Below are 16,300 nucleotides of genomic sequence, written 5' to 3'. Positions count from 1 at the left end.
CTTTATCGCATCAACGGCAGACTCCAAAGTTCGCAAAATATATGTAGCAGACGCAATCTAGCATCGCTGCAGTCGGATACTGCTCAGATTGTACAGATCTGACGAGAGTCGTCTGTTGTTGCTAAATTGCGATAAGGGGACAGAAACAGAGAACATGGGTTCCCGCATGCCGATAGTGAAGTTGCGCCGCTTTTAGCGCACGCGCGACCGCTTCCATAAGCCCTTTTATTCAGATACTCAACACTGAAGCCGAACACTTTCAAGTTGGATCGGCTTTGCCTGGAGTATCATTATCTCAAATTTGAACTGGAAATTCATGCAAAATGGCTTCTTACGGTATTCTAGATCAAGCGGAAGAAGGTAGGAAGAATGCTCGTACTCGACTCCATCTACCATTGACTAAACCTTGCGTCCAGATAACCTTCACAAATCGCGCCTTCTCAACGTCGAAGAGAAGCCTTTCAAACGTATAACCAAACGCCTTCTTAATCCGCAATCGCTCGTGATCTCTAAAGCGACCATTTTTCCCACTCCACCCCCGGATGAAACAGAAGAAGATGCCCCAGCAGCCGATGCGGAGAGACAAAAAATACTGGATGAATGGCGCCATTTCAGCGAGGACGCGACGCTAGATTTTGCCGCTTTTGAAGGCAGTATCGCACGCATACAGTTTCTTCTGACGAGCAACGAGAAGGAACGTGAGCGATATGCCGCTGAAAAGCTTCGGATCCTGTCCACGATGCAGACTGTTCGCGACAACACTTCGGAACTGCGGGTGCAGTTGGAGGAAGCTCAGCGACTTCTGGCGCTACGGAAAAGCTACGATGACCTCGCCGAGAAGATTACGAGCAACAGACTCTTGAGGCCGCGAGAAGACCAGCAGGCAAACCTACAGAAACTCCAGGCGGAGATTGCAGATCTTGAGAAAGAAAGCAAGGAATACGCGACGACCTGGGCTGAACGACGAGAGCAGTTTGGTCGCATTGTGGAAGAGGGTATGCAGCTTCGACGTCTTATTAGGGATGAGAAGGAAGAGGTGGAGCGCAGAGAGGGCATGCAAGAAGATGAAGGAGAGGAAACAGACGTCCCTTCGAAAGAAAAGACCAGCGAGGCCAATACTCCTCGACCTGAATTCGATACTGTCACTCCCTCTCAACACGGTCAGGACGAGGCTAGTCGATCCCCGGTTGGTCTACACGCAGAGAGACTAGCTGCAACCACGGGGGCAGCGTCGCCCTTGCGACAGGTTTCTACGGCTGAGCAGGAGGACGCCAACATGATAGACGAAGGCGAAGTGACTGGAGAGGAGGCATCAGAACGGCCCGACGACCTGGAGGAAGGGGAGGCAGTGCCGGATGACCAAACTGCCGATAGAATGGACATTACGTGAGCTTCAATCCTTTATGGCATGGCCGCATGGGTATAGCAAGGAGTTAGGTTGGGGCGTTCAAATTTTGATCATGTCTGTCTTATTGTATATCGTCTAGGCAATTTCTCTCTTTGCCGTCTTCGCCTTTGCAATTGCCTCTTTGGCAGCAGTGATGTGTTTCACGTTGCTCTCTGATCCTCTCTTTCCCTCCTCCTCCTATTGAAAGCTTGGTCAGAGAAACTAACTTGTAGTGAACATATATAAAACTCACCAGAGCTTTCTCAAGCTTTGCTACCGCCTCATCGATCTTATGTTTCAAAGTAGGTAGGACCTTCTTTGTTTCTTCGAGAGCAAGACGCTGCGTTCGCAAACATTGGTCGTCAATCATCCGGTGCCGCTATTAATAAACGTGATGATGCTCACCTCCTGCTTGAGCAAGTACTCCCGGTTCTCGTCTTCCGACTTTTCGGTTTCAAGCTTCTTGATTTTGTCCGTCTGTTGCTGGATCTCGCGGTGATAGGACTGTTCCTCCTTAACCAGGCGCTCAACAGAGGAAATAGCAACTTCGAAATGGGTTGGTGGTGGCATAGCGATGGATATTCCTGGAAATATGCTTAGATTGTATTCAATTCTCTATTTTCATCGGAATCTCAGGATGCAGGAGATAGAGCAACAGAAATAATGTCATGGAAGAAGTAATTTCATGACGTATACACCGAGTTTTGAAGAAAAGGATGAGATGAAACCCAACACATACCTGCTTTTTCTGAGTTACTAACGAGTTAGAAAGAAACCAACTGAGGCCAAATGGGAAGCTAATACTCCGTGCAAGAATCTTAAATCCTCAGCTAACTGTTGTCTGTCCAGAGCCCCTCCATCTCTATGATGCTATCGAAAAGCTGTTTTGCAATGTTTGCATCAGTGGGGCTTATCATTCATATCACGTGACTTATGAACTTGTTGAGTGAAGACGCCTGTTAATCATGTATCTAGTACTCCGTACCCGAAAGCCACTCTCTTTAAGTCTTGTGGCTCAGAGTGTTTTTCGGATGGTCAATTAACTGGCTAGATGATTGCAATGCCCACCTTACTCCCGCAAACTCGTTTTTTCATGAAGACTTACACACAGCTGGAGGGCTAGACATAGACCCCCTCACCGACGATTCAACAATGCTTAGAGCACTTTGATGCTGGCACCGCAGTCTTAAGAGATTGAAGTTCCAATGTGCCCAAGGAAGCTTTCAGATGATCGAATATTAGAATGAACAGGGTAACGGCATTTATCTCACTTGGATCGCTGCCCAGTGTCAGAGTGCGGATGAAACGCAGAGCTGCGGATACAGAAGTGGAATCAAGATCCGAGCTTACAGATGTCAAGATCGCTTTAAGAAAGCAAGGCAATTGGCGAATCTAACCAAGAAGGCGCAGATGCCTCATTTTCCATGACATCAATGGCGACAAATGGGCTTCGAACAGTTGGAAGATTGAAGGCAAACTGATGGCTCCTAAAGTCCGGCACTTTTCACTTTATGTAACCACAACTCATATACCAACTTTTTCCGCTCGGGGGGCTAAGAACGATGGCTGTCTCACATTCTTAGTATTCGACAGATGTTGGATATACGGTCTGTCAACAGTACTCCCCACAGCCTTGCCTTCTCTGCCTGACTATGTTGGCGAAGAGGGATGAAGAGGAATGAGCAAGCGATGGATGACATTCAGCGAAAATAGTGGTACATTGTACTCCGTATATCCTATTATCTTTCCTCTGGCGGTACTCCTGTAATATTCATTCTTTGACCCAGGACAAACCTCCGACCCCTAGCCTCTGACGAATAGCCTCCCCAGGTAATGCCAGACAGTGGGCACCACTATGTTGCCAAAAGGGCCTTGCCGGCTCACCGTACGTGGCTCGTGAGCTGGCGAGGACTGTTATGACCACCGGACTGTAAACCTGGAATGTCTCATCGTTCAATTCGGCTCAGAATCAGCGCGCTTGCTGCCTTCATGGGCTCCCAAGAAATCCTTAATACTCTGATCCGGATTAAATCCCCTTAGAAGCTCCTTATCTTGGGTTTGATGGCCGATGGTAATCCCATCTAGAGCACTTCTGTGGAATAGGTTCGTCATTCCAGTACTATTCCGAGAACTCGGTGACAGCCGATGATCTTCCGATATCGTTTTGCGACAGTCTCGCTTCTGGCGAATTGACTCTCCTGCTTGGTCTCGAGTTCTCCAGCAGTTTCGGACGCGTTGTACTCGTCTTAGTATCCAGCATGGTTTTTCGCGTTCACTTTATCAATTGAAGCAAACTAACTGTTTGTAACGAGGGGCTCAAAACTTATGTTCGTCTGTCCTAGATACGCGTCTCACTAACGAGTGAAAAAAATAGTGAAATTGATTCAAACAATTTAAGCGATTTATCTAATCCCATCGCAGTGCAGACCTTCCACTACTGAAAGCATGGCATACCTCTTCAACTCGTGGAGAACCACCCTTCGCCGCAAGTTCCCATCCTCAAGAACTCCAAAAATCAAACCTTACACTACTCTACCATTCGAAACGCCCATAGAGGAGGAGACTTTGCCTCATTATAAACCCGAACAGTACTTCCCGGTCAATATCGGGGATGTATACGATAAAAGGTACCAGGTCACGGGCAAGATTGGCTATGGGGCGTACTCTACAAGTTGGCTATGCCGAGATCTCCAGTAGGTGTCTTTATTATGACAACCATGCGACCTTTCTTTGACATTCCTCAGGGACAACAGATACCGAGTACTGAAGGTGTCCACGTCACTGCCGAAATTCCCTAGTGCTACTGATCGTGAGCTGAAGATCTACGAGCATCTTTCGAAAGTCAATTCCACACATCAAGGCCAATCGCTAATCCGCGAGCTTTATGATTCATTTGAACTTCAAGGACCGGTCAGCAAGCACAGCTGCTTGGTTCTACAACCAATGCACATGACGCTTCTTGAGATGATGGGGCTGAATCCACATCCATTTGATATTCTCCTGCTCAAGATGACCGTTGAACGGCTTCTATTAGCCCTTGACTTCTTGCACACTGAAGCCAACATAACTCACACTGGTACTTGACCCTTTATTAATATAGCTTTAGGGGCTCATTACTAAATAGAACTAGATCTAAAGACGGACAATTTGATGCTTAGTCTAGAGGATAACACCATGCTGGCAGATCTTGTAAAAGCAGAGGCCGAGAATCCCAGCCCTCGGAAGAAAATTGATGAGTTACATATTATCTACAAAAGCCGGAAATTCCGCCGGCCGGTAGAAGGCAGAGGCTATGGTCTCCCAATCCTATGTGACTTCGGTGAGGCACGGATTGGCAAAAGACAGGAGTCTGGCCCGTTTGTTCAGCCACATATTTATAGAGCACCGGAGATTATATTTGAAATGCCGTGGGGGAGTGCTGTCGACATCTGGAACCTGGCTGGTTTGGTAAGGACAGCTCTTGTTTATTTGCGCTATGGTCTTGCATTACTGATCATTCAGAAGATTTGGGACCTCTTTGAAGGAGAGCATCTTTTCGGGGACATATTCGACATTAAGGGCGGCCATGACCCCTTTAAGCATCTAGCACTGATGACTGCCTTGATTGGGCCACCACCGAGCGAATTTGTCAAACGCAGCGAGACAACGGAGCAGTGTTTTGACCCCAGCGGTAAGCGCCATGCCTTGGAATCTGAAGTATTATCGCCTTCACTACATTTATAATGCTAACGCGCCTATAGGCGCCTGGGTTGCAAATGAGGATGCAGTCTTACCATTGGTTTCCTTGGAGAGTCTGGAGAAGCGACTTACTGGACACGAGAAAAAACTGTTTCTCCAGTTTCTAAGGTCAATGCTCAAGTGGCTGCCAGAGGAACGCTGGACGGCACGGCAGCTGCTTGAGCATCCATGGCTGGCCATGTAATATGTTGTGTCTAACATTTGGGTTGGTCTTCCGCACTTTCGCGCTGGCGCTAATGTCCTAATGATACATAGTATTTACGGCCTACCAGCAGAGGATCACAAATCATTCTGATTTACACAGTAAATTCAACCTTTTTTAATCCTATTTTACCAGTGAAAAACACAGTTTGAGGAGCCAGTCAGTAAGCCAGGGTGGTAGAAGCTAGTGAGGTAGGCTCGGCCCTCGGGGGTAGGCGCTGGGGGAGCAGTTGTGGATCCCTCCGGTCTTGAAATAAATTAGGTTCCTAGATGAAGCTACCTAAAAAGAGAGATTCTGCCAGTCAAACGGGACGGATGAGGTACCTAAGGTACAGTACTACCTTACTACCTAGGTATTAAGGCAGCCCTGAGGGCTGCTTGAATAGGTAGGTTTAGCTATGTATATGAATATTATACAGCCGTGTGCAACCATGAGTCAGCTGTGTAATTTGCCCAATCAAGTTTAGCAATGTGTGTGGATAGTTTCCGCCATGTACTCTGTAGTCTGTACATGTAGCAGGACCCAATGGATCCACCTAACTACACATGAGCACTATCATATTTGTATAGGGTCCTACTCCGAAGCCTAAGGGGGGTAGGTTTTCATCTGTACAGTACCGCATAATATCTGTACAGGGCTCCTGATTGGAAATTACCTTTTGCATACAGTAGGTCACCTGATTTAGTCAGGTGACCGTAAAACCTCGGGAAGCTTTAGGGAGATGGGGAAACAGAAAATATTCTGGTTTACATACAGAGTACTAAATTGACGCCCTTTCTACGGAACACATCCTGTTTTGATGCCTAAAAGTGGTCTTTTTTTCGAGGGGCTACGATCCCTGCGGAAATGCTGGGGTCCTTTCAAATTTAATATTGGACGGGGCCTTCTGATTTATCCGTTAGGTAGCCGTTTGAAACGCATCTTTTCCCTACGATTCTACTTTGGAATTTGACAGGTAATCAGTATGGAAATGGGCTCCGGAGCGAATACGGGGGTAGGGGCAGAATAGGGAGGTCTCAAACTTTCTGCCGGTCACATGATAAGGCGGAGTATTATCAGAGGCTCTACATGAATAACGACACTGCATAATTAGGCGGACCCTAACTAATTGGTAGGTACCTTAGGTAGGTATTATTTTTATTTTAAACTTTTATTAAAAAAATTACAGGTAGTGTTTACTTACGTAGTAGGTACAGTATCTTGCTGGGAACTGAGAATATCTGACCAATGGGATCATGTGATGGACATCATCCCGTCCATTTGCGCTAGGTATTGTCATTGTCGCATTCGCTGCTCAGTAAGGTATCATTTTAAGTTCTTGAGATGACATCGATCGAACTGCTGGCAGTTGCTATATAGATAGATTCTACCCTCTTCTCTTAGCGATTTTGGTTGTACTCTCGCACTTTCATATTCTTCTCATGCCATTATATTCGTTCTTATCTGGTCTTTTATTACATCCAGGACAATGCCACCGCCATCGCTCCTGCAGCTTTGCACAACGACTGCTATTAGGAACGTGAAATGTCAGTTTAACCTCAGATTCCTCTTGCTTGGTATGGCTTCTAATTCGACCTGATTAGATTTAAACGACATTGGAAATGTTCCATATTCACTTGCTCGTCCCTTCCTCCTCAAGATCGAGAGCCCTGAGAAACTCGTGCGTCCTTAACAACACCCCTCGTATAATCAAGCCACTCATCTGACAAGTTGATCAATCTCTTTTGCAGAGATCCCTAGAATTATTGTCGCCGCACATCATGGAGGACGATGTTGAATTGTGGCATGAATTTATCAAACGGGATATACCAAGATGGGACGAATACGATCTCCCCGAGCAGTCCGATTGCTGGTACGATATATATTGCGACCTTCGGGAACGTGTTCAAAAGGCTGTGGAAGAGGACGCCGAAAAGCTCAAGATGGCCCTCGACGGAATCAACTCGGAACGTGCCAAACACAGCGCAAAGTTCGTTGACCGACGAAGTATTCCGCTTCCACGAGAGCGGCCAACCGCAAAGCAACGATATGCTTCCTTTGATCGGAAAATGGGAGGGATTACGCCGAAATTCTCGTCTCCAAGGAGTGGATTAGGTTCGTCCGATCCTGGGGGAGCCTCTGCCTGGTCCTATGACCGACCGTACGCTCCGCGAACGGACACAAAAAGAAAGAGCAATATCTTCAATGTGACAAAGAGGAACAGTGTTCTGGCCATACCGACCAAACAACTGAACAACAGAGCTACGCGGGTCAAACAAGCTCCTCGCGCATTAATTGAGGAGCACCGGCGGCCCGCGGAGCCTGCTGTCCCTCACCGTAAAGGTCCTCCGACCTTGATCGCACCAGGGCGGTTGAGGCCGTCAAGTACTCCAGCCTTTGGTGTCCAAGGCACCCCTGTTATGAGCGCATCACTGCGCGAAAGGGAAGCCAGGTTACGAGCGTTGACATCGGGGAAGCCATCAACCCCGTCAGCCTCGAAATCTCCTGAAAGCTCGTCGGCAACAGCTCGAGCGACCTTAAGAGCATCTTCATCCGCTGCTGCAAGCACAAGTTTGCGGAATTCCCAAGCATCAGTCCCGATAGCCGATAGGCCACTGGGAGCGAGGGAGGCAACTATCCCTGGGGAAGCTGGATCAGCGACTCCTGGGACTAACTACGACACCGACGACCCAAGGGCACTCGCAGCGCCTCCGCCGCGAGTAGTTATGCGGAAGAGACCTGCGCCGAGTGTTTTCATCCAGCCGAAGAAAAAGAAAGTCAATTGATGGCATGCGATTCTTGTGTCATATAGAAGAGCAAGATTCTTATAGCTGGTGCACGGTTAGTGCTACGAGACATAAGTATCTCATAGTTTCGACCCTCACGAAGCCATGTGGTACTATTTCCAGAACCATCCTGGCTGTGATTTGACCAGAACAATCGGTGCTACAGCGCTGAAGGGTAGCAGCTGAAGAGCTGAGCTTTTTACGGAGGGGGAATTGTCCTCCCTGATAGGTTTAGGAACGCTCGGCGCCCCCTAAGTCTGCGTCGCGAGCCAAGTCATGCCGCTTGATGGTGGGAACAACATAGTAGCGTGGGAATTATGCCACGATGCTGTTTTCTCACGGCATCATTAAGAACTCATAGTGGAATGACTGGCAATAGATACGACGCTTTGTTGCTATGGATCTTCTCATACAGGCCTCAGAAATGAGGCATGGGAATGACTGGCAGGTACAGCTCAAGACTGTCGAGGGTTGACCGACATACCAGGCGTTCCTGCGTCTTACCTGGTATCGCAAGGGCACCACCTTGAGCTGACCATTAGCATGGTACTAGCTCCGGTTTATTCTCTTAACGGGGGCCTGCTCTATTGTCCCTTCACTGAGAGGTTTCATGGATAGCAGATTTATCATTTGTATCCGGTGGGGCTTGGAGGGAAAAAGTACAATTAGCATGGGATGGTTCAACATGTTACCGTTCTTACAGCATGCATCCCTGGTGTGCTTCGGTTCGGACTTTGTACTCCACACTCATTTTATAGTTAGCCGGGACTGATGGACAGTCCATTTGTCCTTGAATATATAGGCGACGATGAGCCAGTTCATAATAAAGAAAGGGTATACTTTGATGATATTGTCATTACTGCGTTAATAGGTAGAAAAAGAACCGCCTAAGTCGAAGGTTGATATAGGAAAGCGCCTGACGCGACGGCCGGAAGCCAACTGAATGAAATATGCACGAGGTGTCCTTCCACTGCTCAACACGGCCAATAAATAGGGCCAATACCTGGCCGGCGCTTGTCACTCCCCGCACTTCAAGGTATGGTGCGGGCGTTCATTCCCCAAGCTCGATTGAAGTGTGATCGCAGACCAGTCCGCGATCTCCAGTCCACCATCCACGCTCAGTAAGCATCATGCCTTGATCGATCAACTCAATAGGGAAATTAAGCATCACAGCCGCCACGGAGGGCAAGGACGAGATGCAGCGTTGCGCCGCCTTCGAGGTTATATTCCGCGGCAGTCTTGTCGTCAGCCCTGTCTCGACGTGGATGATCAGAATATGGCAGCAGCCGCATGCTGGAGGCACGGTTCACGTACATTTGCTTTCCGCCGAAGATCAGGCGCTGTTGCACGGGGGGAATGCCCTCTTTCTCCTCGACGCGCTCCTTTATCCGGGACACCTGTGTGATTTTAGGTATTAGATCAGTCCTTTGAGCGCCGGTGCTTGGTTGTTGCCGGGGGGGTGTGGGACAGGCGATGATCGAAGGCCAAGGGCGTGAGGGAGCAGGGCCAAGGAGCATATTAGTGAGTTACCTTGTAATCAGGCTCGATGTCCAGCTCGATCTCCTTGCCAGTCAGGGTACGGACTCTGCAATGAACAGTTCATGGTCAGCCTAGGCTAGGTCTTTGGGTGATGAATCGAGATGTACTGATCTTCCTCGAAGAGGGATGTCACTTGAGGTCTTCACTCACTTGATCAACATTTTGAAGCCTTCACTGGAATGCAGAATCGATGCAGCAAACAGGCGATGACACGCTAACACGGGGGAGAGGCTATCGAGATGACCGTGGTTGACTGGAGATGATGGTGACGGAAGGCTTCGCCGTAGCGGGGTTATCGGTGGGGCAATTGTGGAAGGGTAAAGAGTCGGCCTACAGAGTACGAAGAGATAGAAAACACTGACTTCTACGGGGATAGTATCAAAATTGGTAGGAGAAGGTTTAAAAGAGGTAAATTATTGCTTTGTTTCTAACAGATATCAACCTTGGAGATATAGATGGAACTATCATAGCATTTATGCTTGCATGTTCAGGTTGGTCTGCAGGCACTAAAGGTTGATATATATCTCGGGCTATTTTTGGTAAACTGAGCCCCATACACCGTGTAGCTGATTCAATCTTTGTAAAGACGAGGAAAAAATGAATGTTCCAAAGATAACACCTGTTTCAAACCATAACCCCTTCGATGAACTGATATCTGATTGTCAAGACGATCCGGTAATTGTTCACAGGTTGATGTGATGCCATTGACACTTACACATGGATATAGGTCAAGATCCAACATCGATACGAAGCACACCGATCCACAAGAAACGCGCAGTCCAAAGCCACGCTTCTCAGCTCAAATTTTATTGGATGGCAGGTTGATGAAATCTTGAGCAAGCTACATGCACAGTCCTTTGGGCCAAGCAGCGAAGATGAGCTGCCATTCGTTGATCCCAGGAACAATCTCAACTTCTACGCGCGACCACCTCAGCATATCCAAAACCTGATCGCTGAAATCCAAGGCGAGATTCAAAGTGTTGTGCCCGGTAAGCAAAGCTGACCTCCTTCGGATGAGCAACCTGTTTAACTCTCGAGCAGGTATATGGCTTACACCTCCGGACTTCTTACACACGACTGTCTTGGAGATAGCCAGCTCACGAACACCGGTGGAGATCGAAGCCCTCGCCTCTCATATGCAGCAAAGTGGTGCTCTGGCGCGTCTGACTGACTATACCTTCCATCACCAGGCGCGGTTAGTCAAACCCATCGTCAGTTATGATGCCGCAGCGATGGCTCTGAGCTTCGTTCCGGCTGCTGGAGAGAAAACAGCATGGAAACGCAGCGCGGAGGATGATGACTACACATATCATCATCTGCGGCGGGATCTTTACGCGGTGGTCGCAGCTACGGGTGTACAATTGAAACCTAGGTATCTGGTTCCTTCGGCACATATCACGATTGCAAGATTCATCACACAGGATATATCGCATCTGGGATCGAGCATGACGAAGGAACAAGGTGTAAATCATGCGCAAGTCGCAGTATTACTCAATAAGATCGAGCAGATCAACAGGAAGGTGCAAACAATGTATTGGCCTCGAGAGGATCAGAGTATCCTGTCCAATGCGGAATGGGTGGTAGGGGAAGAAACAGGGTTAGAGTTCTGTAAAGGTCCGTGCTGGTATGGGGAGGGAGAAAAAGTGCTTGTTGGGAAAGCAATTGAGCGAGGAGATTGATCTCAGGAACGCAGAAAAGAAAAACCATCGCAATTAGACTGTCTGATGCAAGATCAATAATAACGTTGATGTTGATATGATGATGCCAACGGAAAAGATGCCTGGGGCAGCAGCGCGGTCTTGGCACAGAGTCCCCGAAGCGGTTAGTGCGCACCCGAAATAGGGCCCTAAGCGAACGAAATCCCACAACCCACGTCCAGTCCGACTCGCTCCTCTCCGACAAGAGACTATCCAACGACCACCAATTTCGCGATCCGGCCAAGTCAGTCAAAATGGTAAGGACTCATTTGCGTTTTCACTGCTCACATACTGCTTTCCTCCTGGAGATTCGGAGAATTTCTGTCGAAAACTCGATACTTGGCGATAAAAACGAGATATTGCGGTCGGGACTACGAACGGAGAACATGCGGGTAAAGGGGACAATTTTTTTTATGGGAAATGTCGTCGATCGCACATCGAGATAAAATATCCTCGAAGCAAGAAGGAACAAAAGAAAGAAATATTGTTGAGCAAAGAGATGGACTGATTCGACATGAGCCGAAAATAACACCAACCTTCAAGAAGCGAAAAGGCCGAATGCGCCAGAAGAGCTCGACGTTATCCACAAATCTCGTTTGGTCAGGAAGGACTTGATATGTCCCTCGACACGATCCAGTATCCAGTTCTGCGACAGAAATCTCTCCGATGACCAGGAAGGGGAAAATGCAGCATAGCTTTGTCGAGTCTTAGCAACAGTTGCTGATATATCTGCGCCCATCAGGTCAACATTCCCAAAACCCGCCGGACGTACTGCAAGTCCAAGGCGTGCCACAAGCACACCCAGCACAAGGTCACCCAGTACAAGGCTGGCAAGGTGAATACCACCCAGGAACACTGAGAGTTGGGTTGGCGCAGGCACTGATGTGGATATAATTCATAGGCCTCCCTGTTCGCCCAGGGTAAGCGTCGTTATGATCGCAAGCAGAGCGGTTATGGTGGTCAGACCAAGCCTGTCTTCCACAAGAAGGCTAAGACCACCAAGAAGGTCGTCCTGCGTCTGGAGTGCACTGCCTGCAAGGCCAAGAAGCAGCTCGCTCTGAAGCGCTGCAAGCACTTCGAGCTTGGGTACGTTCCTCCCGCGGCGTTGTCACTACCAGTGTATATCGGCCTACTAACATTCGACTTCTTCCGTATAGTGGTGACAAGAAGACCAAGGGTGCTGCTCTTGTTTTCTAAATTTGCGATTTCCTTGTTCGGCTCTGGGTTTCGTGCATTGCAGACCGGTCTAATACTCCGGCGGAGGGCATATGACATTGGCAATGGAAAAAATGAAATAGGATCTCATATTCACAAAAATGAAAATATGACTCCTAGATTATGAGTCTCTTCACGAATTATCCCAGTGTTTACTGCGTAGATCAGCCTAGTGCCTGTGCCATCTCTTGTTTGGTATACCTCTTGCTGATAGCTGCCTATTGTCCCTGCGTCCATGGCCATTGCAGCATTAAGGTCCGTATAGGATGAAATCCACTGCATCGTCATGTGACTTGACACTCGCACTCGTTAGCGATTGCAGCTTCGTCGGTCTCTTAGCCAGCGCTAGATGGGCATCATACTTTACTCCTCGAGAACTGGCGTCCTCAGTGCTGTTTCCTTCTTCCGCGCCTCATACCAATTCCAGCATCGGTTCGTCTGGGACATATAAAATACTTCACGCAGCAAAAAGCGAACACCTCAGCTTCGGATCTGACCCCGCAGCCTCGGTGTAGACAGTGCCGAATAGCGCTCCTCAATAGCGACAAGATCGAACAATGTTTCCTCTAGCACTGTGCCTTGGAAGTTACGAGTCTTCCTCGTGAAGTTGTCCGGATTGGGACAAGCATGATTGTCCGTCTCTTAGACTAATCATCACCAGGACTTGACTACTTTCATCGGCTTTGGCTTCTGTGCTCTATAATCTCCACATTCCGCAGCTCAACTCCCTTCATACATGTTCATGCACTCTGATGGCATGGCTGTATGGCTTTCTCATTCATGATCGACCTCTCTATCGCTGGATCGGTTCTTCACTGACCCAATAGTACACCCATGGCCTAGGAGATGCGGTGTAGATATCAAGTAGATGGACCGACCCCCACGAAGCCAAGTCTCCCCACATCCTTTATTATGGCTCAACTCTGAGAAGAGGAGCCTTAAATGGCCAAGCCATCCTCTGATATCACTATTCATCATGTTACCCCGGATTTAGCGACCCCATGGGGGGAAGTGATGTTGCTACGCTCGGCCATTCTCCGAGTGGCCTATAGAGCAGCGATCTGATGGTTACACACCCTCGGCTTGCTGCCGGATAGCACCGCCTATCTATTGCCATATTGGACGCTGGATGGGGCCGACATATAAAATGCCGATGGGTGCGGAGGAATCTGCATGATCTCCTAATGCTGACAGCTCTGTTGTCCTTCATCCAACCCCTTCGAACATCCCTTGAGAACAGGGTGACTTGGCTGGTTCACGATGGCGGGCTGGTATACTTTGAGTATTGCCCTTTTTGCGGCTATCGGCACATTTCTCTTTGTACGACCAAGTTCTGTTGCAGGATGACCATGTGCTGATCTTCGTGGGTAGGGATTCGATACCGGAATTGCAACGACAAGTAAGGATGGGGGGGGGGGTTATGGGGGACTTTTGGCATGGGACTGACCATCTGATTAATAGCTATCGCCCATGAAAGCTGGAAACAGTATATGGGCCACCCTTCGGCTGGTCTTACCGGAGCAGTACGCTAGACATTCCACAAAGGATCAAATTGGTACTGACACGGGTAGGTTGTTGCCGTGTACATTGCCGGCGAGGCAGTCGGTGCCCTGACGCAGACCGCTATTGGCGACAGGCTTGGCCGTCTTCGATTCATGGGGCTGATGTGTGTGATTGTCACAATTGGAACCACGATCCAGACCGCGTCGATCAACATCGGCATGTTTTTGGCAGGTCGAGCCCTGGCTGGCTATGCTGTTGGGTAAGTATAGCTCGCATTGAGTCCGGACTTGGGCATTCCACTAATCCTTTGTCTCAGCGGAATGGTTGCCACTGTACCCATCTACCTCAGCGAGATCTCCGACCCCCGGTATCGTGGTCTGATCGGTGGTATTTCAGGTTGCGGCATCTCGTTCGGCACCATGGCTTCAAACTGGGTGGGATATGCCTGCAGCTATGCACCGTATGGTGCCGTGCAATGGCGGCTACCGCTCGCCATTCAGATCCCGTGGGGTATCATTATGTTCGGAGGATTGGCCACATTCATGCCCAACTCGCCGCGGCACCTGATCAGGAACGGCAAGATCGAGCAAGCGCGCAACGAGTTCGCGAAAATACGCCGCGATCTGCATTCAGACGAGGTGCATCGGGAGTTTGAGCTCATGCTTGCACAGATTAAGTACGAGAAGGAGCGTGAGATCACGTCCTACCGGGAGATCTGGCGGTTGTTCCGGCGCCGGGTGATGGTGTAAGTCACCGTTGGGAGGGCCCTAGGTTCATGGCTAATGGAGATAGATCGGTCGCGGTGCAGACTATGACCAGTCTAACTGGCGTGAATGTCATTCAGGTACGTACCCAGACTTGTCCATCACCCATCCCATTCACCAACTAACTCAACGACACTCTCCAGTACTATCAAAGTAAGTCATACCGAGGAAATTCCCAGGGATCTCCTCACATACTCACCAGCCCAGCAATCCTATACAAATCCCTCGGCATCGATTCGCACACTATTCTTGCCCTGGCCGCCGTCTACGGCACCATCGCTTTTCTCACCAACTGCCTCACGACAAAGTACCTGACCGATCAATGGGGTCGTAGAAAGTGCGTCTTTCCCTTAATCATCGCCTTCGAATCTATTCTACCTGAACTAACCTACTACAACAGAATGATGCTCACTGGCCTCGGCGGCATCATCGTCATCGAAATCTACGCCGCGGTCATGCAGCGTCTGTTCCAGAACACAGACAATCGCATCGGAAAAGGCTTCGCCATCCTCGGCATCTATCTCTTTGTCGTCACGTACTGTACGTTCTCTTCTTCTCCATTCTACCACGCCACGTCTCCCACCCACTGACAGAACGGCGTAGACGGCATGCTCAACAGCACGACCTGGCTCTACGGCGCCGAAGTCCTCCCCATCGCCCTGAGAAGCAAAATCATGGGCCTGGCAGCGGCGTCGCATTTTATCGTGAACGTTGCGAGTTGAGTCACTCCGAACCAATCTCCCAAACAATCCTGCTCCCAGGCCAAGGGGGACAAAAGGGGAAAGAAATTCTAATGCCGCAAAATTGAATAGTTACCGAAGCCGGACCAAGCGCCTTTGCGAATATCCATGAGAACTACTACTACGTCTTCGTGGCGTGTACGCTGTTCTTCCTGGTCGTGGCGTACTTTTATTTCCCGTGAGTCTTGCCTGTCCTATCTAGTTAGAGGCGGTGTGGGTTAGACTGATGAAATGCGCGCAGTGAGACGAAACAGAAGACCCTCGAGGAGATTGCCGCGTCGTTCGGTGACAAGGTCATTTTACCTGAGGACCGGGTCGATGAGGAAGACGACGACGAGGATGATGATGATGATGATGATCTGAAGGCGAAGCCGAGTTCGCAGCAGGTGGAGGTGGCTGTGGGAAAGGCTACGGTTTGAAGATTGAATGGTTTGATGAGTTATGGTAATTTGATATGGATATGATGACTATGGACATGGGATTTGAATAGCGAGGAATAGGCTATCGTTCAACACATGCCGATCTAATGAAGTTCACCGAGATTACTCAGGAACGAGTGCTTGAATTCACAGTGTGACGGATGACGACTCTGTGAGTCACTTTAATGCGATCCCTTGACTGTATCTGGTCTTTAATACATGTCCGCATCCCGTTTTCTGCCATTAACAAGGCCCCTAGAAAGTATCCTCGTACCCCCGTCCCATGACTGCGGAGGATAGACAGCAATGACGTATACCACGCACTGGGACA

At 49.0% G+C, this 16,300-nt stretch overlaps 8 protein-coding genes across 8 annotated transcripts, besides 1 other annotated feature; 6 read left to right on the top strand and 2 right to left on the bottom strand.

The window, feature by feature from the left end:
• Positions 1-323: 323 nt before the first annotated feature.
• ACLA_080060 (uncharacterized protein) lies at positions 324-1,390 on the top strand (the record flags this gene model as incomplete). The annotated part of the gene is made up of 2 exons (XM_001267747.1): positions 324-360; positions 417-1,390. The coding sequence occupies 2 exons, from the start codon at positions 324-326 to the stop codon at positions 1,388-1,390; spliced, it is 1,011 nt and encodes a 336-aa protein (XP_001267748.1).
• Positions 1,391-1,483: 93 nt separating this feature from the next.
• Positions 1,484-1,957, bottom strand: ACLA_080050 (putative tubulin-specific chaperone Rbl2; the record flags this gene model as incomplete). The annotated part of the gene is made up of 3 exons (XM_001267746.1): positions 1,484-1,585; positions 1,641-1,727; positions 1,793-1,957. The coding sequence occupies 3 exons, from the start codon at positions 1,955-1,957 to the stop codon at positions 1,484-1,486; spliced, it is 354 nt and encodes a 117-aa protein (XP_001267747.1).
• Positions 1,958-3,832: 1,875 nt separating this feature from the next.
• Positions 3,833-5,309, top strand: ACLA_080040 (putative protein kinase; the record flags this gene model as incomplete). The annotated part of the gene is made up of 5 exons (XM_001267745.1): positions 3,833-4,080; positions 4,132-4,463; positions 4,518-4,834; positions 4,892-5,057; positions 5,128-5,309. 5 exons carry the CDS (start codon positions 3,833-3,835, stop codon positions 5,307-5,309), a joined length of 1,245 nt encoding a protein of 414 aa, XP_001267746.1.
• Positions 5,310-6,795: 1,486 nt separating this feature from the next.
• ACLA_080030 (elongin A domain-containing protein) lies at positions 6,796-8,092 on the top strand (the record flags this gene model as incomplete). The annotated part of the gene is made up of 3 exons (XM_001267744.1): positions 6,796-6,853; positions 6,911-6,987; positions 7,058-8,092. 3 exons carry the CDS (start codon positions 6,796-6,798, stop codon positions 8,090-8,092), a joined length of 1,170 nt encoding a protein of 389 aa, XP_001267745.1.
• Positions 8,093-9,252: 1,160 nt separating this feature from the next.
• ACLA_080020 (NEDD8 family protein RUB1) lies at positions 9,253-9,792 on the bottom strand (the record flags this gene model as incomplete). Its single annotated transcript, XM_001267743.1, has 4 exons — positions 9,253-9,343; positions 9,407-9,489; positions 9,623-9,677; positions 9,782-9,792. 4 exons carry the CDS (start codon positions 9,790-9,792, stop codon positions 9,253-9,255), a joined length of 240 nt encoding a protein of 79 aa, XP_001267744.1.
• A 436-nt stretch (positions 9,793-10,228) lies between these two features.
• ACLA_080010 (uncharacterized protein) lies at positions 10,229-11,310 on the top strand (the record flags this gene model as incomplete). Its single annotated transcript, XM_001267742.1, has 3 exons — positions 10,229-10,306; positions 10,359-10,620; positions 10,673-11,310. 3 exons carry the CDS (start codon positions 10,229-10,231, stop codon positions 11,308-11,310), a joined length of 978 nt encoding a protein of 325 aa, XP_001267743.1.
• A 576-nt stretch (positions 11,311-11,886) lies between these two features.
• Positions 11,887-12,525, top strand: ACLA_080000 (60S ribosomal protein eL42; the record flags this gene model as incomplete). Its single annotated transcript, XM_001267741.1, has 4 exons — positions 11,887-11,922; positions 12,071-12,163; positions 12,230-12,414; positions 12,486-12,525. 4 exons carry the CDS (start codon positions 11,887-11,889, stop codon positions 12,523-12,525), a joined length of 354 nt encoding a protein of 117 aa, XP_001267742.1.
• A 1,278-nt stretch (positions 12,526-13,803) lies between these two features.
• On the top strand, positions 13,804-15,969 carry hxt8 (putative MFS monosaccharide transporter (Hxt8); the record flags this gene model as incomplete). Its single annotated transcript, XM_001267740.1, has 12 exons — positions 13,804-13,863; positions 13,915-13,942; positions 14,005-14,066; positions 14,115-14,305; positions 14,363-14,791; positions 14,839-14,890; positions 14,954-14,963; positions 15,018-15,147; positions 15,211-15,350; positions 15,414-15,527; positions 15,623-15,728; positions 15,792-15,969. The coding sequence occupies 12 exons, from the start codon at positions 13,804-13,806 to the stop codon at positions 15,967-15,969; spliced, it is 1,500 nt and encodes a 499-aa protein (XP_001267741.1).
• Positions 15,868-15,909: a microsatellite.
• Positions 15,970-16,300: the final 331 nt, after the last annotated feature.

The sequence above is a fragment of the Aspergillus clavatus genome, genomic scaffold (genome assembly GCF_000002715.2).
Source record: "Aspergillus clavatus NRRL 1 1099423829806 genomic scaffold, whole genome shotgun sequence".
Taxonomy (NCBI): domain Eukaryota; kingdom Fungi; phylum Ascomycota; class Eurotiomycetes; order Eurotiales; family Aspergillaceae; genus Aspergillus; species Aspergillus clavatus.
Note: the sequence above shows the minus strand (reverse complement) of the source record. Positions and strands in the feature narration are given on the sequence as shown.